This window comes from Somniosus microcephalus, chromosome 12, assembly GCF_052327205.1.
Source record: "Somniosus microcephalus isolate GS21.2 chromosome 12, FLI_Smic_1.0, whole genome shotgun sequence".
Taxonomy (NCBI): Eukaryota; Metazoa; Chordata; class Chondrichthyes; order Squaliformes; family Somniosidae; genus Somniosus; species Somniosus microcephalus.
The window spans coordinates 7153679-7175233 of record NC_140998.1 but is presented as its reverse complement, the minus strand read 5'-3'; the positions used below and the strand labels follow the sequence as shown (position 1 = coordinate 7175233).

Here is a 21555-nt window from a genome sequence, read left to right as displayed (position 1 = left end):
CCCAACGCAAATCTAGCACAACCACAACACTAATTTAGTAGCACAATGCCAAATCTATATTCTTATAAATGTTGGCCATGCAGCCTCTCCTCACATACAAGATAAAATGCTTTAGAGAGATCTCGACCAATTAGGTACATGAGCTATGGGAGTGTCCTAATGGTTGAGGTGCTGAGAACTACAGCATCAGTGAGAGGCCAGTTCAATCCCAGGCTCTCCCGAGTTCCCGATCTTGGGTTCCCCGCTCTAGGAAGTGCTGAGTGGAGGCCAGGGGCAGTTTATCGGAGAGCAAGCTACGAACGCAAGACATAGTAGCAGGAGTAGGCCACACGGCCCTTCGAGCCTGCTCCGTCATTCAGTAAGATCATGGCTGATCTTCTACCTCAACTCCACCTTCCCGCACTATCCCCATATCCCTTGGTTCCCCCAGTATCCAAAAATCTATAGATCTCTGCCTTGAATATACTCAATGACTGAGCATTCACAGCTCTCTGCAAATACTGATACAATCCCAGGATCCTCTGCAAATACCGACACACTCCCGGGAACCCCCTGTAAATATGGACACACTGCCAGGCCCTCCTATACATACTGAGACTCCCGGGAATCTCCTGTAAATACAGACACACTCACAGAGACCCCCTGTAAATACTGCCACACTGCTGGGTTCCTTTGTGTTAATATTATACAGGATGCGATAACAGGACACTTAGAAAATATCAACGGGATTAGACAACGTCAACATGGATTTATGAAAGGGAAATCATGTTTGACAAACCTACAGGAGTTTTTTTGAGGATGTAACTGGTAGAATAGATAAGGGAGAACCAGTGGATGTGGTGTATTTGGATTTTCAGAAGGCCTTTGATAAAGTCCCACATAAGAGGTTAGTGTGCAAAATTAAAGCACATGGGATCGGGGGTAATATACTGGCATGGATTGAAAATTGGTTAACAGACAGGAAACAGAGAGTAGGAATAAGTGAGTCTCTTTCGGGGTGGCAGGCGGTGACTAGTGGGGTACCGCAGGGATCAGTGCTTGGGCCCCAGCTGTTCACAATATAGATCAATGATTTGGATGAGGGAACCAAATGTAATATTTCCAAGTTTGCTGACAACACAAAACTAGGTGGGATTGTGAGTTGTGAGGAGGGTGCAAAGAGGCTTCAAGGCAATTTAGACAAGTTGAGTGAGTGGGCAAATACATGGCAGATGCAGTAAAATGTGGATAAATGTGAAGTTATCCACTTCGGTAGGAAAAACAGAAAGGCAGAGTATTATTTAAATGGTGATAGATTGGGAAATGCTGATGTACAAAGGGACCTGGGTGTCCTTGTACACCAGTCACTGAAAGCAAACATGCAGGTGCAGCAAGCAGTTAGGAAGGCAAATGGTATGTTGGCCTTCATTGCAAGAGGATTTGAGTACAGGAGCAAGGATGTCTTACTACAGTTATACAGGGCCTTGGTGAGACCACACCTGGAGTACTGTGTGCAGTTTTGGTCTCCTTACCTAAGAAAGGATATACTTGCCATAGAGGGAGTGCAGCGAAGGTTCACCAGACTGATTCCTGGGATGGCAGGACTGTCGTATGAGGAGAGATTGAGTCGACTAGGCCTGTATTCACTAGAGTTTAGAAGAATGAGAGGGGATCTCACTGAAACGTATAAAATTCTGACAGGGCTAGACAGACTGGATGCAGGGAGGATGTTTCCCCTGGCTGGGGGGGGGGGGGGGTCTAGAACGAGGGGTCACAGTCTCAGGATACAGGGATGAGGAGAAATTTCTTCACTCAGAGGGTGGTAAACCTGTGGAATTCTCTACCACAGAAGGCTGTGGAGGCCAAGTCACTGAATATATTTAAGAAGTAGATAGATTTCTAGACACAAAAGGCATCAAGGGGTATGGGGAGAGAGGGGGAATATGGCATTGAGATGGAGGATCAGCCATGATCATATTGTATGGCAGATCAGGCTCGAAGGGCCGAATGGCCTATTGCTGCTCCTATTTTTCTAAGTTTCTATACTGACATACTCCCGGGGACCCCCTGTAAATACTGACACACTCTCGGGGACCCCCTGTAAATACTGACACACTCCCGGGGAACCCCTGTAAATACTGACACACTCCCGGGGGCCCCCTGTAAATACTGACACACTCCCAGGGGCCCCCTGTAAATACCGACACACTCCCGGGGACCCCCTGTAAATACCGACACACTCCCGGGGACCCCCTGTAAATACCGACACACTCCCGGGGACCCCCTGTAAATACCGACACACTCCCGGGGACCCCCTGTAAATACTGACACACCCCCGGGGAACCCCTGTAAATACTGACACCCCACCACCCCCCCCGCCGGGGGCCTCCCTGTAAATACTGACACACTCCCGGGGAACCCCCTGTAAATACTGACACACTCCCGGGGACCCCCTGTAAATACTGACACACTCCCAGGGACCCCTGTAAATACTGACACACTCCCAGGGACCCCCTGTAAATACTGACACACTCCCGGGGAAGCCCTGTAAATACTGACACACATAGGCCTAGAAATTGGGTATAGCCCCGCTTGAGGCGTTAGAACTGGCGCTGCGCAAAGTTTATAGCCAGACGAAACTTATCGCTGCCTGGCGAGATATTGGGTTGCATCGCCCCCAAAGGGGATTGAGGCGCGAACTCAGACGTTGCACGGGGCTCCTAAGGCGCAAAAGTTCAGGCGCTACCCAATATCGGCGTGGACGGGCGCAGCGCAGGTGATCTCAATTACCGGAAACCACGAGACTTCCAGGCGCCGGCCGGCTCTTAAAGGGGTGGGTCAGTCAGCCTGAGCTGCTACACTCAACGCCCTGTAGGCCTCAGAATCGGCGCTCGCCCTTCTCTGGCACAATAAACTTGGTGAGGATGGAGAAGGTGAGACAGAGAGCAGAGTGCTTCAGCCGTCGAGATGTTCTGTATCCTGACAATGGCAAGAGGCCGAATCAAAAGGCTTACCGGCGATCTTGGAGGGAGGTTTCTCAGAGGGTCAACTCCAACAGCATGGCGACCAGGACCCCTGTTCAGTGCAGGAAGAAATTCAATGACCTCACTCGGGTCGTTAGGGTGAGTGTTGGTTATGCAAACTTCTGATTCCCTCCATCTGCACCTAACTTCGAGGACCCTGTTGCCATGATGCCCCAATGGCCATCAGTCAGCAAGCACCCATGGCCCTTTCTGGGCACACACATGGACATTTCACTCAAGGCCACATGTAAGGGCTCTTGCACCATGGGGGGCATGAGATGATCTCTCAAGGCAGCATGTAAGGGCTGTTGCAACATGGGGGGCATGAGATGATCTCTCAAGGCATCATGTAAGGGCTGTTGCAACATGGGGGGCATGAGATGATCTCTCAAGGCCACATGTAAGGGCTCTTGCACCATGGGGGGCATGAGATGATCTCTCAAGGCATCATGTAAGGGCTCTTGCACCATGGGGGGCATGAGATGATCACTCAGGGCATCATGTTACAGAACTTCCCCTTCTTTCCCCTGCAGTCCAAGCTGGCGACGATGCGGAGGGAGCAGCGTCGAACCGGTGGCGGACCTCCACAAGTGGTCACTCTCACGGATCTCGAGGAGAGAGTGCACCAGATTCTTGGAGGACGTCTGTCTGGTCCTGTTACCACTGCAGCTGCCGACCGCATTCTCGACAGCGAGGGTAAGGCTCTCACCTTTTGCAGCTGTCTCCTTCCACTTGGTCCCCCCCGCCAGCATGCTTCCTCAGTGTGCAGCCATGTCAGAGCCTTGCCGCAATCTGCCATGCATTTCCGCCAACCTGTCCTTTTGCTAAAGCCACTCTTCCACCTCCCTGCTTTCAGATGATGCATCACCAACTGGGGCTCCACGCCCTGAAGCTGCCAGTGCCAGTGCCTCCGGAGGCGAGGATCAGGAGGAAGTCGGACCATCCGTTCCAATCTCAGGGGAGCATACACATGTACAGACTGGGGATAGTAGTTCCCTGGAGGGGAGGGGGGGGGGGTGCTCTGAGGATCAGGCAGTTGCCGGAACAAGCGGCACGCAGCAACGCAAGGGGGGGTAGGCAAGTTCGGCCACCGTCTCCCCGGAGGGCAAGGCAGGTAGTGATGACTGCTGCACAGAGTGCAGAGGAGGTGCGTCGCCGGGCTGAAATGAGCACCCAGGCCCGGCTCAGGCACACTGAGCTGATGGCTGCAGTGGGGAGGATGCCTCAGTCAATAGATTCACTGGCAAAGAGTGTGTTGGACTTCGGGGCAACAATGGAGAGGACTCTCCAGGGCTTCGGGGCAACAATGGACAGGACTCTCCAGGGCTTCGGGGCAACAATGGACAGGACTCTCCAGGGCTTCGGACCAACAATGGAGAGGACTGTCCAGGGCTTCGGGCCAACAATGGAGAGGACTGTCCAGGGCTTTGGGCCAACAATGGAGAGGACTGTCCAGGGCTTCGGGGCAACAATGGAGAGGTCTGTCGAGGGCTTTGGCCCAACAATGGAGAGGACTGTCCAGGGCTTCGAGGCCGCTATGGAAAGGACTGTTCAGGGCTTCGGACAATCCCTGGAAAGGTCTGTCCAGGGCTTGTCTGAGGCAGTGGAGCGGTCGGCACTGGCCTTGTCCGAAGCAATGGAAAGAACTGTCCAGGGCTTCTCCGAAGCACTGGCACCTGCCACACAGGTCCTCACTGCTGCCACGCAGTCACTTGCCGGCCTCGTCCACACCCAGATTGAGGCAACGCGAACTCTCACTGCAGCCACCCTATCTGCATCAGCTAGGATCACCCCGGGCCCTTCCAGTCCCATACAAGGCCAGGAATCAGTGGAGCATGCGATTGTGGCGGATGAGCCGAGCCGGTCCCCTCAGAGAGCCACTGTGTCGTCCGACAATGGTGCAGGTGTCCTCTCTCGGCAGGTGACCATTCCACATGCCAGCGCTGGCACGTCTGCAGTGCAGCTGCCACCACCTTCAGGGCACACTGCTTCCAGCCATGCTCAGATCAGGCATCCTGCGTCCGCACCCTCCAAGCCCAGAGGTCGGCCAGGCCGTCCCTCAGGGGCTTCTGCGCTTCCAGACAGTCAGCAGGCGTCCCCCAGCCTTCACCCCGCCACTGGGGTTCAATTACGTAGGAGCAGCAGAGAGGGAAGGGGCCGAGCGCGAAAGAGAAGTCGTTCTCCATCAAGGGGCCAGCAGTAGAGGGAGGTGCTGAGACGTTTCTTTGGCCTAAATCAAGGAGACCCTCACCTGTTGGAATTGTTGGAAATAGTTTGTTTAGTTTTGCGGCTTTGCCGAATAGTTAACTGTTATTTTGTTAGTTATGGTTTCTGTTGACATGACGTTGTTTTGCTGTAATGAAAGACTTTTGTGACAATAAAGAGAAGTTTAAATGTGCTATGGTGTACGTGACTAATTACAGTGATGCTGGCCTTCAGAGGCTTTCAAACATCCAAAGTGCGCAGCAGTTAAGACACTCATCATTCAGCCAGAGGGGCCTCGATACGAGTCCTCATGAGCCTGTGACGGATGGCCCTTCCACTTTCAGGAGCCCTTCCATCTTCCTCCTCCTCCTCCTCGTCCGCATGCTCCTCCTCCTCCTCCTCCTCCGCCTGCTTCTCCAGGGTCAGAGGGAAGGTGATGAATTGACGCCTTCGCCTATAAAGGGCAGCTGTAACTTGCCAGATGCAGCAGTGGACTGCAACCTGAGAGATATTCGCGATGTCCCCAATGGCTCACTGAAAGGATCCATTGCCATAAAAATTGAGGCCAACAGTCAGTTTAGCGGCCACCGACAGAGAGGTCATGCACCGTAGACGCGGCTGCAGATCCTCAGCAAGCAGGTGGCACAGCTCAGTAACAACGTCCATCCCGAATTGGAGCCTTCGCACACACTGCTCCTCCGACATGTCAAGGTATGACACCTGCTGCCTAAAGACCCTCGCAGCATACCCTCGGATTGGCCAACCTCCATTGCCCCTCCTCCTTCTGGCCAATCCCGGCCCTCTCTCCCGCCGTCTCTCTGCCCCTTCATAGTGTTCGGCCATGAGGCCGTCGCCCTCCAAAGCATCTCCCATTCCGATGCCAGTTGGTCAAAAGGCTGTTAGGTCTAGTTCTCCAACTGCTCCGGACAGGTTTGAGGGTCCCAAGTACTCTAATGCTAAATTCCAAAAACTCTGCTCCACAGTAGCTCACCAACTCTCTCCACCAACGATCGCAATGAACAGGCCAAGTGGCTGAAGCTTCTGTACTAGAGCTGTCCCCTTTAAATAGCGCCCCCCGACTCCGAGAAGGGCCTGCTAACGCTCCTTTGAACTGTCACTAATAGCGCTAGGCGTAAAGGCTCTGGGCGCCACCCAATATCCGCTCAGGCGCCCCTAAAAGGCGTTGCACAATGAAATGACGTCATGATCTGCTTGCGCTCGCGGGCGCGCGCAAACACTTAGCGCAGGCGTTAAATGTATAGTCAATATGGGAGTTGTCGCAATCTTCATTGCGCCCGCCCCAACATTAGGTTACGCCCCAATTCTCGGTCTCTTTAGGCGCTAACCGCTGACGCAAACAACCGAATTCCTAGGCCATAGAAACATAGAAGATAGGAGCAGGAGTAGGCCATTCGGCCCCTTGAGCCTGCTCTGCCATTTAATGAGATCATGGCTGATCATCCAAATTCAGTGCCCTGTCCCTGCTTTCTCCCCATATCCCTTTAGCCTCAAGAAATATATCCAACTCCTTCTTGAATATATTTAATGAATTGACCTCAACTGCCCTGTGTGGCAGAGAATTCCATAGGTTCACCACTCTCTGGGTGAAGAAATTCTTCCTCATCTCAGTCCTAAATGGCTGACCCCTTATCCTTAGACTGTGGCCCCTGGTTCTGGACTCCCCCGCCATCGGGAACATCCTTCCTGCATCTAGTCTGTCTAGAATTTTATACATTTCAATGAGATCCCCTCTCATTCTTCTAAACTCCAGCGAGGAAAAGCCCAATCGACCCAATCTCTCCTCATACGTCATTCCTGCCATCCCAGGTATCAGTCTGGTGAATCTTCGTTGCACTCTCTCCATGACAAGAACACCCTTCCTCAGATAAGGCGAGGACACACTCCTGGGGACCCCCTGTAAATACTGACGCACTCCCGGGGACCACCTGTAAATACTGACACACTCCCGGGTGCCTCCCTGTAAATAACAAGATGTTTTATTGTAACCTTTATAAGTATATACATTTTATAAGTAATAACCTGCTCATGCCAGCTCCGCCCCGGGGGCACGTTGCGGTGCTGTAGGGTGGCCCCACGCAGCCCAACAGCCACCAGGATCTCCTAAAACAAGAGGGAGAGGAAAATACATCAACATTTACAGAAAACTGTCCACTTAAAAGTTTACCTCATTCTCCTTCTACAACAACAACTTGCACTTGTATGGCATCTTTAACGTAATAAAACATCCCAAGGCGCGTCACAGGAAATGTAGTTATGTGGAGAGGGCACTGTATAAAACAACACAAGCTGTCAGATGAATTAAGGTGTATGCAGCCCCTGGTTGGTTTCGGGCTTTTGTGCACGCAGGAAGTCATATCGCTTTCATAACCACCGAAGACACACACCCATGTTAGGTGACAAAAACTGACACTGAGTCAAAGGGGACAGTTGGAGATGTGACCAAAAGCATGGCCAAAGTGATGGGTTTTAAGGAGTAGCTTTAGGAGGTGGAGAGGTTTAGGGAGGGAATCCCAGAGCCTAGACAGCTGAAGGCATGGCCGCCAATGGTGGGGCGAAGGGAGCGGGGGACGCACAAGAGGCCAGAATTGGAGACGCGCAGAGATCTTGTAGGCTTGTATTTTTGCTCTTTTACTAAACTGCGGCCGGTTTGTAATGACGCTCTGTATAAAATTGAAAAATAGGGGGAGAAATTGGGGTGAGTAGCGCCACCTGTTAGCGCCTAAAGAGGCAGTCAGTGGCTGTAGCACCACTGGCTGCGTCTCCGGCGATATTCAGCAGGGGCGCTAATGGTGGCGTTAGTCATTTGCGCTGCGCCTCCACCGATGACGTCATCGGTGTGTGCAGCGCCCCATTCGTGCCCCGTTCGCGATATTTGGTAGCGAACGCCGCAGTTGCGCCGCTCACTACCCGCGCCCAGTTCACGGGGCCTTACTGTGCCGGCAGCGGCACAAGTTAAGGTGGAGGTGCGGGGCGGCCGCTTGTTCGGCGGCCGCCTGCCAGCACCTCCGTCCCCGGCCTACTAACCCCACCCCCCACCCCCCGCGGCATTGCCGGCTGTTTCCCGAGAGCCCGGCACTTCTCCTTGGTGCCGGGCTCATTTGCCAGCACTCGCGATCGGGGATCGCGCTGTTGCAGGCACCTCCCACTGTGCCTGCAGTAATGCAGCGTGCCGTGCCGCAGCGTGTGGCGCTGCGGCACATTGCGCTGTGATAATCAGTTTCAGCGCCCCAAGAGGGACGCGGAGCGCCTGGAGCCTCGCCCCGTCTCCCTCGAGGGGCACTGAAACTGAATTTCTGGCGATCGGTATCACTCCGATCGCTGCGCTAAATCCTGCGCTCCGCCGACTTTTGCGCCCCAACCCAATTTCTAGGCCATAATGTTTTACCAAAGAGCAAAATATATCCGGAAAAAGAATAAGGCATTTCAGACAGGTTTCAGACATGCACAGAATCCCGTCACCATCTCCAAACCAAACTGTAGAGACACCCTCGTAGGGAGAGTTCCTGCTTGTCCAACATGAAGCGCATGCTTTCTCCCCTGCAGGGACGCACCCCACCCACCCAATCCCACCGATATAACATGGCAACATACAAGGCGTAGGACCACCTCCCACGCCCCCCCCCCCCCCGCCAAAGGTACTTGATACACCAGCACAGAGCACTGCTGAGCTTCCCACGGCTTGCCCACCTATGACTACAAAGTCACTGCAACGTCAAAGAAACAAGAAGGTGTCATGCCCTCAAAACGGGAGGGAACGTGTGTGAGCGACGCCTATTTGGGTGCCAGAGAAGGTTTGGGGGAAGTTACCTTCATGTTGCTCTCACTCTTGTTGTGGTGGACTTTTACTGCGATGGAGAGCATGTTTGGACTCTCCGTACCAACTCCCACTGAAGCAGCAGCCTGCTTGGTCAAAGCACCCTCCTCAGACTGGTAGATGGTGGGTTCGAGCCATAGAGGCCAAGACTTGCTGGGGAGTTTCACATCGCCGGGGGCGCACACATCCTCGACCACTCCTGCAAAGGAGAGGACAGGCTGAGAAAACCAGAGCTAGACTTTGTGCTTAACAATACCATAATAATCAGCCCGCATGGGTAACTTTTCGGCGTGGTTACGAGTCCCTTCATTTACATACAGGCTTATCACGTTGGAATATCTCAAAGCATTTCTGTAGTGAACTGATTTTAATGCTGACTAACACTAGCCATTCTGTGCCAGAAATGTCCAGCACATTGCCGCGAGACGATGAGCAGTTGGTCTATTTGATGGTGGTGTTGGTCGAGGGAGGAATGTTACACCAGGAGAGCTCCCTGCTCTTTTTGGACTAACACTGTAGGATCTTGCAACACTTCTGGCTCAGTTGCTACGTGCACCGCCCAAGTGGTCCTGAATCATCCACACCAGGGCTTCCCAGGATTGATCCCTGGACTGTGCCAAGTTAACCGTGGTCCTGGGGTGGAGGGTGTCGAGGCTCACCCATTAAGAATGGCCACTTGAGCAAGGCAGTAGAGTGCTGTTGCTCCCTACCCCAGTGAGAGTCAGCACCTTCAGGAGAGGAGGGGACCCGTACCCCAGTGAGAGTCAGCACCTTCAGGAGAGGAGGGGACCCGTACCCCAGTGAGAGTCAGCACCTTCAGGAGAGGAGGGGACCCGTACCCCACTGAGAGTCAGCACCTTCAGGAGAGGAGGGGACCCGTACCCCAGTGAGAGTCAGCACCTTCAGGAGAGGAGGGGACCCGTACCCCAGTGAGAGTCAGCACCTTCAGGAGAGGAGGGGACCTGTACTCCAGTGAGAGTCAGCACCTTCAGGAGAGGAGGGGACCCGTACCCCAGTGAGAGTCAGCACCTTCAGGAGAGGAGGGGACCCATACCCCAGTGAGAGTCAGCACCTTCAGGAGAGGAGGGGACCCGTACCCCAGTGAGAGTCAGCACCTTCAGGAGAGGAGGGGACCCGTACCCCAGTGAGAGTCAGCACCTTCAGGAGAGGAGGGGACCCGTACCCCAGTGAGAGTCAGCACCTTCAGGAGAGGAGGGGACCCGTACCCCAGTGAGAGTCAGCACCTTCAGAAGAGGAGGGGACCCGTACCCCAGTGAGAGTCAGCACCTTCAGGAGAGGAGGGGACCCGTACCCCAGTGAGAGTCAGCACCTTCAGGAGAGGAGGTGATCCGTACCCCAGTGAGAGTCAGCACCTTCAGGAGAGGAGGGGACCCGTACCCCACTGAGAGTCAGCACCTTCAGGAGAGGAGGGGACCCGTACCCCAGTGAGAGTCAGCACCTTCAGGAGAGGAGGGGACCCGTACCCCACTGAGAGTCAGCACCTTCAGGAGAGGAGGTGACCCGTACCCCAGTGAGAGTCAGTACCTGCAGGAGAGGAGGGGACCCATACCCCAGTGAGAGTCAGCACCATCAGGAGAGGAGGGAACCCGTACCCCAGTGAGAGTCAGTGCCTTCAGGAGAGGAGGGGACCCGTACCTCAGTGAGAGTCAGCACCTTCAGGAGAGGAGGGGACCCGTACCCCAGTGAGAGTCAGCACCTTCAGGAGTGGATGGGACCCGTTCCCCAGTGAGAGTCAGCACCTTCAGGAGAGGAGGGGACCTGTACCCCAGTGAGAGTCAGCACCTTCAGGAGAGGAGGGGACCCGTACCCCAGTGAGAGTCAGCACCTTCAGGAGAGGAGGGGATCTGTACCCCAGTGAGAGTCAGCACCTTCAGGAGTGGATGGGACCCGTTCCCCAGTGAGAGTCAGCACTTCAGGAGAGGAGGGGATCCGTACCCCAGTGAGAGTCAGCACCTTCAGGAGAGGAGGGGACCCGTACCCCAGTGAGAGTCAGCACCTTCAGGAGAGGAGGGGATCTGTACCCCAGTGAGAGTCAGCACCTTCAGGAGGGGAGGATATAAATTGGATGCGATGAGGGAATGAATTGCCCTGTACCTAGAGGCACAGAGGTAAAGCATCCTGGAGCAGCAACATTTCGTCCCACACAGTAATAGGACATGAGTTTAAGTCTCCAGCACACAGCAAGTTCATGAAGCAAGAAAGTAACTTCAAAATAAGTTAATCTTAGCAGGAGATTGTAGATAATATAATCGCTCAGCATATTTACAGCTTGACTGCCTCCATACCTTGGTGACAAAGGAAGACTTTGTTGGTCTGGAGACAGAAATAATGCTGATCGTGGCAGCCCTGATACTTTGCCACAGTGAACAAGCTTCCATTTTCAATCTCCAACCAGAATTCACCATGCTTCCCGACTAACAGCGTGCCGTCTTCACTCTGCAAGAGAACACCGTGTTCAGATTCAATCGTATCTCCGTACTCCTCATTGCCCTGAGGTGGTGGTGGTGGGGGGACCTTGGTCACGAACCGTGGGGGGTGGCTTTATGATACAACCGAGTGGCTTGCTCGACCACTTCAGAGTGCGGTTAAGCGTCGACCACATTGGGGTGGGACCAAAGTTCCTTCTAATTTTGTTTGGTCCTGCACGACCCCTTTCGGGAGCTGCGCGAGCCATTCAAAATACCGCGTATGCACAGTGTTTTTGTATTGAAAAGCCGGCTGCATGGGTTCCCTGGAGCACAGCTTACAATGGGTGGGACCGGAGCGACGTATAGGCCTAGACCGGGTAAGGACGGCAAGTTTCCTTCACTGAAGGACATTCGTGAACCAGTTGGATTTGTACAACAATCAGACAGCTGCATGGTCATTTTTACTGATACCAGCTTTTCATTTCCAGGTTTCAAGTATATCTGAATTCAAATTCTCAAACTGCCCATGGTGGGATTTGAACTCACGATCAGTGGATTACTAACACGTCCACTGCTCTACCTTACTCACACTGGGAGTAACTGTCACACTCACGCACAGATACACACTCATTTACCCCCCCCCCCCCACCAGACTCTCAGTATAAGCAGGCGCCAGCGTAACCCCACAGTGCACAAAACCGGCTCACCTTGGTATCCGTGTGTATGGTCACCAGCCCATGAGACACACTGAGGAGGACTGACAGGAAGCTCTGGCAATTCTTGTTCTGCTGTTCGACCTTCTTCTTACGCCGTGACCGGTGGGCCGGGTCGACGGTGGAATGGAACTGCATCGTCTCCTCGTCGGAACCGCTCTCGTCATCTGTGGGAACACAAGGCGGGGAAGTGCGAGTCAGGCGATCGCAGGGGCACATCACCCAGTCGAACACGGAGGCTCTCCCCTGCGAATGGCAGGAAGCCGAAAGACCCGGCGGCTCAGGCAGCACGTGAAACAGCAAAAAGGACGACGCATTGTTGGAAGCCCAAACAATAACCAGTCTTTCTGTTTCTCACTTTCACTCGCCATCGTAGTTCCAGACTTTTCTGACCTCATTACACTCTACTGACCACAGCCACTCTCTTCTTGCCCTCTCAGCACACTGCCTGCTGTTAGAATCGTAGAATCTTACAGCATCGGAGGCCATTCGGCCTATCCCGGCTCTTTGAAAGAGTTCCACTCCCCTGCTCTTTCCCCATAGCCCTGCAAATTTCTCGTTCTCAAGTATATAAAGAAAAAAGACTTGCATTTATATAGCGCCTTTCACGACCGTAGGACGTCCCAAAGCGCATAACAGCCGCTGAAGTACTTTTGAAGTGTAGTAACTCTTATAATTTAGGAAACGTGGCAGCCAATTTGCGCACAGCAAGCTCCCACAAACAGCAATGTCATGACGACCAGATAATCTGTTTTTTTTTTGTGATGTTGGTTGAAGGATAAGTATTGGCCAGGACACTGGGGATAACTTTCCTGCTCTTCTTCAAAATAGTGACATGGGGTCTTTATCTCCACCTGAGAGAGCAGACGGGGCTCTCGATTTCATGTCTCACCCGAAAGGTATACAATTCGCCTTTTGAAAGTCACTATTGAATCTGCTTCCACCGCCCTTTCAGGCAGCGCGTTCCAGATCACGACAACTCACTGCGGAAAAAAAATTCTCCTAATTTCCCCCTTGTATTTTTTGTCAATCACCTTAAATCTGTGCCCTCTGGTTACTGACCCTCCTGTCACTGGAAACGGTTTCTCCCTATCTATTCTATCAAAACCCCTCACGATTTTGAATGCCTCTATTAATTCACCCTTAACCATCTCTACTTTAAGGAGAACAATCCCAGCTTCTTGTTATGACAGTATAACGGCGCATTTTCCAATGGCACTCAATGTGCGGGATTTGGTAACTTGAAGCAACACCCAAAGCACTCAGACCTTCCGCCCCCACGGCCTAAAGCTAATGCTGCGAGTTACATGGGCTCATTCACAATAGTAAGAAGAGCAGTGCGATACTGTACCGTCCTGGAGGAGTGTCGACTTGAGTTGAGTAAGACTTTCTTTGCTGAATGCGTTGATTAACTGGCTGGCCACAGACAGTCCAACCCCGTAGGTAATGTTCTCAACTGTCTCAACAGGAGACGGGGCAGCGGGTTCCCATAGCAACAAATCATTGTTTATTCTGTAATAAGGGTGATGAACAACATATTAAAAAAAAACATTTAATCGAGAAAGACATAACTTGCATTAATACAGCGCCTTATCACATACTCAGGACATTCCAAAACACTTCACAACCAATGAATTACTTCTGAGGCGCAGTCACTGCTATGTGCAGGCAGACACAGCAGCTCATTTGTGTACAGGACTGGGAGAGACAGATAGCACTAGAGTAAGAAATAGTAAGGTACTAGGTGGGGTCAAACTAAGAGAGAATACAAGAAGGTCTAAGACAGATTTACAGTGCGTGCGTGTAAACACACGAAGCGTGGTAAATAAGGTTGGTGAGCTGAAGACACAAATAGCACATGGGAATATGATGTTGTGGCGATAACGGAGACCTGGCTCAAAAAAGGGCAGGATTGGGTTTTAAATATTCCTGGATAGATGATGTTCAGGAAAGATAGGGAAGGAAGAAAAGGAGGTGGGGTGGCAGTATTGGTTAAAGAGAATGTTACAGTGCTGGAGAGAGAGGATGTCCTGGAGGGGTCAAGGACAGAATCTATATGGCTAGAGTTTAGAAATAATAGAGGTGTCATTACACTACTAGGTGTATTCTATAGACCACCAATTCGTGGGAAGGGTATAGAAGAGCAAATTTGCAGGGAAATTATAGAGAGGTGCAAGAACTACAGGAAACTCTCTGGTATCCGGCACCGACGGGACCGGGATGGTGCCGGTTGATTAAAAATTCCGGATGACGGAGAGGGTTATCTACCGAGGCTATTTTTAACAAACAAAGTCAGATTCCTGTTATTGAGGTGTTCGGACTTCCGATAGCGTCAAGAAGCCGAGTAGTGGCAGTTTGGAGAACTACCCCCACTGACTAACTCGGCCACCGCGGGAGACTCGGACTCGGCAACATTGCCGGTTATTGAGGTGTTTTCGGAGTATGAATTTTGCCGGTTAATAGAGAATTCCGGATATTTAGGTGCGGTTTAAATGAGAGTTTCCTGTATAGAGTAGTGATACAATAGCAAAATACTGCGGATGCTGGAAATCTGAAACAACAACAGAAAACGCTGGAAAAACTCAGCAGGTCAGGCAGCATCCGTGGAGAGAGAAACAGAGTCAACGCTTCAGGTCGATGACCCTTCGTCAGAACTGGGAAAAAGCAGGAAAAGGAACAGATTTTAAAGCAAGTTTAGGGGCTGGGAAATGGGGGAGGGGATGAAAGAACAAAAGGGAAGGTCTGTGATAGGCTGGAAGGCAGGAGATAATAGTGTGATAGGATGGAATAGAGTAGTGATAATAGGGGACTTCAACTATCCTAATATAGGCTGGGATCGTAATAGTGTAAAAGGCAGAGAGCGGGAAGAATTTCTGAAGTGTGTTCAGGAGAACTTTCTTGATCAGTACGTTTCTGGCCCAACGAGGAAGGAGGCATTGCTGGATCTGGTTCTGGGGAATGAGGTGGGTCAAGTGGAGCAAGTATCAGTAGGGGAGCATTTAGGGAACAGTGATCATAGTATCATAAGGTTTAGATTAGCTATGGAAAAGGACAGGGAGCAATCTAGAGTAAAAATATTTAATTGGAGAAAGGCCAATTTCAGTGGGTTGAGAACGGATCTGGCCCGGGTAAATTGGAATCAAATATTGGCAGGCAAAACTGTAATCGAACAATGGGCTGCCTTTAAAGAGGAGATGGTTCGGGTACCACGAGGGGGAAAGGTAGGGCAACTAAAGTCAGAGCTCCCTGGATCACGAAAGAGATAGAGAACAAGATGAAGCAGAAAGAGAGTGCAAATGACAGGTGTCAGGTTGAGGAGACAAGTGAGAATCAGGCTGAATATAGAAAGTTCAGAGGGGAAGTGAAGAGAGAGACTATGAGACTAGATTGGCAGCTAACATAAAAGAGAATTCAAAAGTCTTCTATAGGCATATAAATCGTAAATGGGTAGTAAGAGGAGGGGTGGGGCCAATTAGGGACCAAAAAGGAGACCTACACATCGAGGCAGAGGGCATGGCTGAGGTACTAAATGAGTACTTTGCACCTATCTTCATCAAGGAAGAAGATGCTGCCAAAGTCATAGTTAAACAGGAGGTAGTGGAGATACTGGATGGGATAAAAATTGATGAAGAGGAGGTAGTAGAAAGGCTGGCTGTACTTAAGTCACCAGGACCAGAGCAGATCCCAGTCTGTCAAATTAGGTAACCACACCTCCCCCCACCTGACCCTGAACACAGGGGCCCCACAAGGATGTGTGCTGAGCCCCCTCCTCTACTCCCTCTTCACCCACGACTGTGTGGCTGTTAATGGTTCCAACACCATCATCAAGTTTGCGGATGACACCACGGTGGTAGGCCAGATCACCAACAACGATGAGTCAGCCTACAGGGAGGAGGTCCAGCATCTCGTGAAGTGGTGCGCCGATAACAACCTGGCCCTTAACACCAAGAAAACAAAGGAAATCATTGTGGACTTCAGGAAGTCAAAAGGCGGAAGTCACACCCCCATCCACATCAATGGGGCTGTGGTGGAAAGGGTGGACAGCTTTAAGTTCCTCGGAGTCCACATCACAGAAGACCTCTCCTGGTCCCTCAACACCTACTCTCTGGTGAAGAAGGCCCAGCAGCGCCTATATTTCCTAAGGAGGCTGAAGGGATGTAATCTGTCACCCCTGATCCTCTCTAACTTTTACCGCTGCACTATGGAGAGCATCCTGGCAAACTGTATCACAGTATGGTATGGCAGCTGTAGCTACTATGACCGGAAAGCCCTGCAGCGGGTAGTTAAAACTGCCCAACGCATTACCGGCACCCGGCTACCGACCATAGAGCACATATACCAGAAACGCTGTCTACGGAGGTCACGGTCCATCATCAAAGACCCTACCCACCCCAGCCACAGTCTGTTCGCCCTCCTGCCATCTGGGAGACGCTACAGATGCATTCGCACCCGTACGACCAGATTTAGGAACAGCTTCTTTCCCAGGGCTGTCATCCTACTGAACTCCACAAATAAACTCTAAAGCCTGCACATCTGCCAATGCACTTTATTATGGTTATGTTTATGTTAATGTATTACAAGCCAAATGTATGTTGAATGTTTAAATGTCTTAATCTAAATGTACACTCTCGGGAGCCGCAAGCCTACATTTCATTGTACTGCACTTGTGCACTAACAATGACAATAAAAGTTGATTTGATTTTGATTTGATTTGATTGATGTGATGCATCTTAGGATGCTGAGGGAAGTTAAGGTGGAAATCGCAGAGGTACTGATCATAATCTTCCAATCCTCCTCAGATGAGTGGTGCCAGAGCACTGGAGAATTGCCAATGTTACCCCCTTGTTCTAAAAAGGGTGTAAGGATAAACCCACAACTACAGGCTGGTCAGTTTAACCTCGGTACTGGGGAAGCTGTTACAAATGATAATCAGGGACAAAGTTAACAGTCACTTAGTCAAGTGTGGATTAATTAAGGAAAGCCAGCACGGATTTGTTAAAGGCAAATCGTGTTTAACTAATCAAGTTTTTTGATGAGGTAACAGAGGGTTGATGAGGGCAATGCGGTTGATGTGGTGTACAGGGACTGCCAAAAGGCATTTGATAAAGTGCCACATAATAGGCTTGCCAGCAAAGTTGAAGCCCGTGGAATAAAAGGGACAGTGGCAGCATGGATACGGAATTGGCTAAGTGACAGGAAACAGAGAGTAGTGGTGAACGGTTGTTTTTCGGACTGGAGGAAGGTATACAGTGGTGTTCCCCAGGGGTCAGTACTAGGACCACTGCTTTTCTTGATATATATTAATCACTTGGACTTGGGTGTACAGGGCACAATTTCAAAATTTGCCGATGACACAAAACTTGGAAGTATAGTGAACAGTGAGGAGGAGAGTGATAGACTTCAAGAGGACATAGACAGTCTGGTGAAATGGGCAGACACGTGGCAGATGAAATTTAACGCAGAAAAGTGCAAAGTGATGCATTTTGGTCGGAAGAATGAGGAGAGGAAATATAAACTAAAGGGTACAATCCTAAAGTGGGTGCATGAACAGAGAGACCTGGGGGTATATGTGCACAAATCATTGAAGGTGGCAGGGCAGGTTGAGAAAGCAGTTAAAAAGGCTTACGGGATCCTGGGCTTCATAAATAGAGGCAGAGAGTACAAAAGCAAGGAAGTTATGATGAATCTTTATAAAACACTGGTTCAGCCTCAATTGGAGTATTGTGTCCAATTCTGGGCACCGCACTTTAGGGAGGATGTGAAGGCCTTAGAGAGGGTGCAGAAAAGATTTACGAGAATGGTTCCAGGGATGAGGGACTTCAGTTACGTGGATAGACTGGAGAAGCTGGGGTTGTTCTCCTTGGAGCAGAGAAGATTGAGAGGAGATTTGATAGAGGTGTTCAAACTCATGAGGGGTCTAGACAGAGTAGAGAGAAACTGTTCCCATTGGCGGAAGGGTCAGGAACCAGAGGACACAGATTTAAGGTGATTGGCAGAAGAACCAAAGACGACATGAGGAAAAACCTTTTTACGCAGCGAGTGGTTGGGATCTGGAATGCACTGCCTGAAAGGGTGGTGGAGGCAGATTCAATCACGGCTTTCACAAGGGAATTGGATAAGTACCTGAAGGAAATTTTTTTGCAGGGCTACGAGGAAAGGGCGGGGGAGTGGGACTGGCTGAAGCGCTCTTGCAGAGAGCCAGTACGGGCTCGACGGGCCAAATGTCCTCCTTCTGTGCTGTAACCATTCTATGATTCAGTATGATCTCGCATTCAAGATGATTTTCGGATATGTTGGTTGAGGGAGGAATGCTGCCCCAGACTCCAGGAGAACTCTGCTCTCCATAAGAGTGCCATGGGATCTTTAAAATCCACCTGAACAGGCAGACGGCGCATCAGTTTGAAGTCTCATTCAATGGACGCCACCTCTGACAGTGCAGCACCCCCTCAGTACTGCCCCTCCGACAGTGCAGCGCTCCCTCGGTACTGCCCCTCCGACAGTACAGCACTCCCTCAGTACTGCCCCCCCGACAGTGCAGCGCTCCCTCAGTACTGCCCGTCCAACAGTGCAGCACTCCCTCAGTACTGCCCCTTTGACAGTGCAGCACTCCCTCAGTACTGCCCCTCCGACAGTGCAGCACTCCCTCAGTACTGCCCCTCCGACAGTGCAGCATTCCCTCAGTACTGCCCCTCCGACAGTACTGCCCCTCTGACAATGCAGCGCTCCATCAGTACTGACCCCCCGACAGTGCAGTGCTCCCTCAGTACTGCACTGCAATGTCAGCCTAGATTATGGGCTCAGTTCCCTGGCGTGGGACTTGAAACCACGACCTTCTGACTCACGAGTCACTGCAACAAAAATAGAAAATGCAACAAAACATTCCAGGCTAAAAATTCATCTCCTTACTGACACTCCGTAATGGAATGGCGATAAAATGGCAGCCATTTTGTCAGCTGGTGGCGGGTCCCGCGGCGGCCGCCATATTGCTCTTCCCCTTTGCACGGCCAGTAACTGGCAGCGTCCTGGAAAAAAATGGCGGCGTGGTGACATTAATCGGCGTGCAACGCTGACTTAACGTCACCAACACGAACTTCGATGCTAGCATTGAATTCAGGGGTGTGTCCTAAGCACACCAGGTTAACCTGACCTGCAAGCAGCTTACAGTGGTGATGTCTGCAGCTCTTAAAAGAGACACACACATCATTCAGGGAAGTTTGAATTTAAGGGTTTGGACTGTTTTTTTTGATTTTATTGAAGTGGTGGCTTGCTGCAATAGACATGAAAAGTTTTTTTTTTAAGTGTGGAAGGAGTGCTGCTGGACGCTTGCAAGGGATTGGGTGGTAAATGAGAAGACAGAACATGCTGCGAATACTCAGCAGGTCACGCAGCATCCGTGGAGCGAAAAACAGAGTCCACGTCGCAGGTCGACATGCTACCTGACCAACTGAGTATTTCCAGCATTTTATGCTGTCCTTTCACATTTACAGCATCCGCTTGCAGAGGGAAGAGGAAGTCGCAGAAGAGGAAGCCGAAGAGGGGGAATCAGATGGGGGGTATGCATCCCAGACAGCCCCTTTGTGGCCAGGATATCCGGGATGGAGTCATCTGCCTGCGGTCCCACTGTCTGGGCAGACTGCTGCTTCTTGTTGACTCACTGGCTGGGCAGGCTGCATTTCTTGGGTGTGTGAAATGAGCAAGGCACAAGGGTGGGTGGGAAAGCAAGAGGTGCATGCCAGAGGGAGCATAATGTACGAGGATACCAGGACCTTGTATCCTTTCAGCCCCGCCGCTGGCCAAGGGCTCAACCATGCCCCTGCCAAGAATGGCCTGCACCGTCTCCTCCAAGGGGGTGAAGTGAGGCCAAGAATGGGAGATGTGCAGCTTGTTGGTAGGCAAGTGATTGGGGGTCGTGCATTGAGCAGTGTGCGAGGTTCGTGATGCAGTTGGTAGGAGACGGCTTTTGAAGATGCATTCACTGACCTTGACCAGTGGTCTGAGGTCATGAAGCTTCTTTGGGCACTGGAGCCAGGTGGTGTGGGCGACACTGCTGGCAGTGATGGCTTTCGTGATGTACTCCCAGATCGTTCTTTCTGGAGGGCCTCCTGGCTCCTGTAGGTAGAGGGCCAGTCTTGCAGTGTTCACCCCCTGCACAAAGCTGGAGTGCTGCGTGTGAGACCCTGGGTGCCCCTTCCCTGGCTTGATGAGCCTTTTGTGTTAGTGCTGAGGCAGTTTTCCCATTTGTTGAGGTTAGGAAGGTAATTCAGCTTTAACAGCTGAATATTCACATTTGGAACTTCTTTTAAGTGTTGAAATATTTTTTAAAAAGGCAGAAAGGGCTGAAAAATGTATTGATTCACTGCATTTTATTTTGTATTGGTTCAGTGTGCGTGGCCCCTTTAATTCTCAGACCTCTTCATTGCCCACAATTCCTTGCGAGCACCACAGCTTCACACCCAGAGGCTGTGGGAAGCTGCAACGCCGGACCTGGACATGACCTTCGTCCCGGATCCCTCCAGCAACGCCACCAGGACGGCGCTGCACGGAAGGTGAGCGCTGCGCCACCTGTCTCCATGCCCCCAGAACAATTTGACTCGCTTAGCGTTGCGGGCACTTCCAGCGGCCGTTAACTGCAGTTGCCGGTGACACTGGCAACTTTGCTGGCGAACATGAATTTCCCGCCCCCTAGTTCACGCAGACAGCAACAACTGTTCATGAAATCATGGTATTACAGTATAAGCTATTTAAAAAAAATTCATTCAGGGGATGTGGGCGTCACTGGCAAGCCAGCATTTATTGCCCATCCCTAATTGCCCTCGAGAAGGTGGCGCTGAGCCGCCATCTCGAATACAACGGAGGGCAGTTAAGAGTCAACCACATTGCTGTGGGTCTGGAGTCACATATAGGCCAGACCGGGTAAGGATGGCAGATTTCCTTCCCTGAAGGACATTAGCGAACCAGATTGTTTTTTACGACAATCCAGTAGTTTCACGGTCACTATTACTGATGCTAGCTTTTTTATTTATTCCAGATTTATTTAATTGAATTTAAATTCCCCAGCTGCCGCAGTGAGACTTGAACTCCTGTTTCCGGATCATTAGTCCCGGCCTCTGGATTACTAGTCAAGGAACATCACCACAATGCTACCGTACCCCAATAATGAAATCTATAATTTATAATAAAAGTGAAAAAGAGCAAAAACGAAAGTGGAATGTGTTGGTTTTTAAGAGCCTGGCTCCATCATTAGCAAGAGTGGGAGGGTACGGTAGTGCAGTGGTTATGTTACATAGAAGCTAGGAGCAGGAGTCGGCCATTCGGCCCCTCGAGCCTGCTCCGCCATTCAATGAGATCATGGCTGATCATCCAAATTCAGT

General features: G+C 51.2%; 1 protein-coding gene across 5 annotated transcripts in view; it reads right to left on the bottom strand.

Moving 5' to 3' along the window:
- atg2b (autophagy related 2B) overlaps nucleotides 1–21555 on the bottom strand; it is a 152977-nt gene that overhangs the window by 59059 nt on the left and 72363 nt on the right. For all 5 annotated transcript variants that reach the window (XR_015080165.1, XM_086002549.1, XM_086002553.1 and 2 more), the window contains exons 19-23: nucleotides 13536–13696; nucleotides 12179–12351; nucleotides 11349–11499; nucleotides 9036–9241; nucleotides 7248–7328 (exon numbers count right to left, since the gene is read on the bottom strand). Coding sequence is in view for 4 of the 5 variants with exons in the window: in XM_086002549.1 (XP_085858675.1) it covers nucleotides 7248–7328; nucleotides 9036–9241; nucleotides 11349–11499; nucleotides 12179–12351; nucleotides 13536–13696 (772 nt within the window). In the remaining variant the exon portion in view is untranslated. The remainder of the gene's footprint in view (nucleotides 1–7247; nucleotides 7329–9035; nucleotides 9242–11348; nucleotides 11500–12178; nucleotides 12352–13535; nucleotides 13697–21555) is intronic.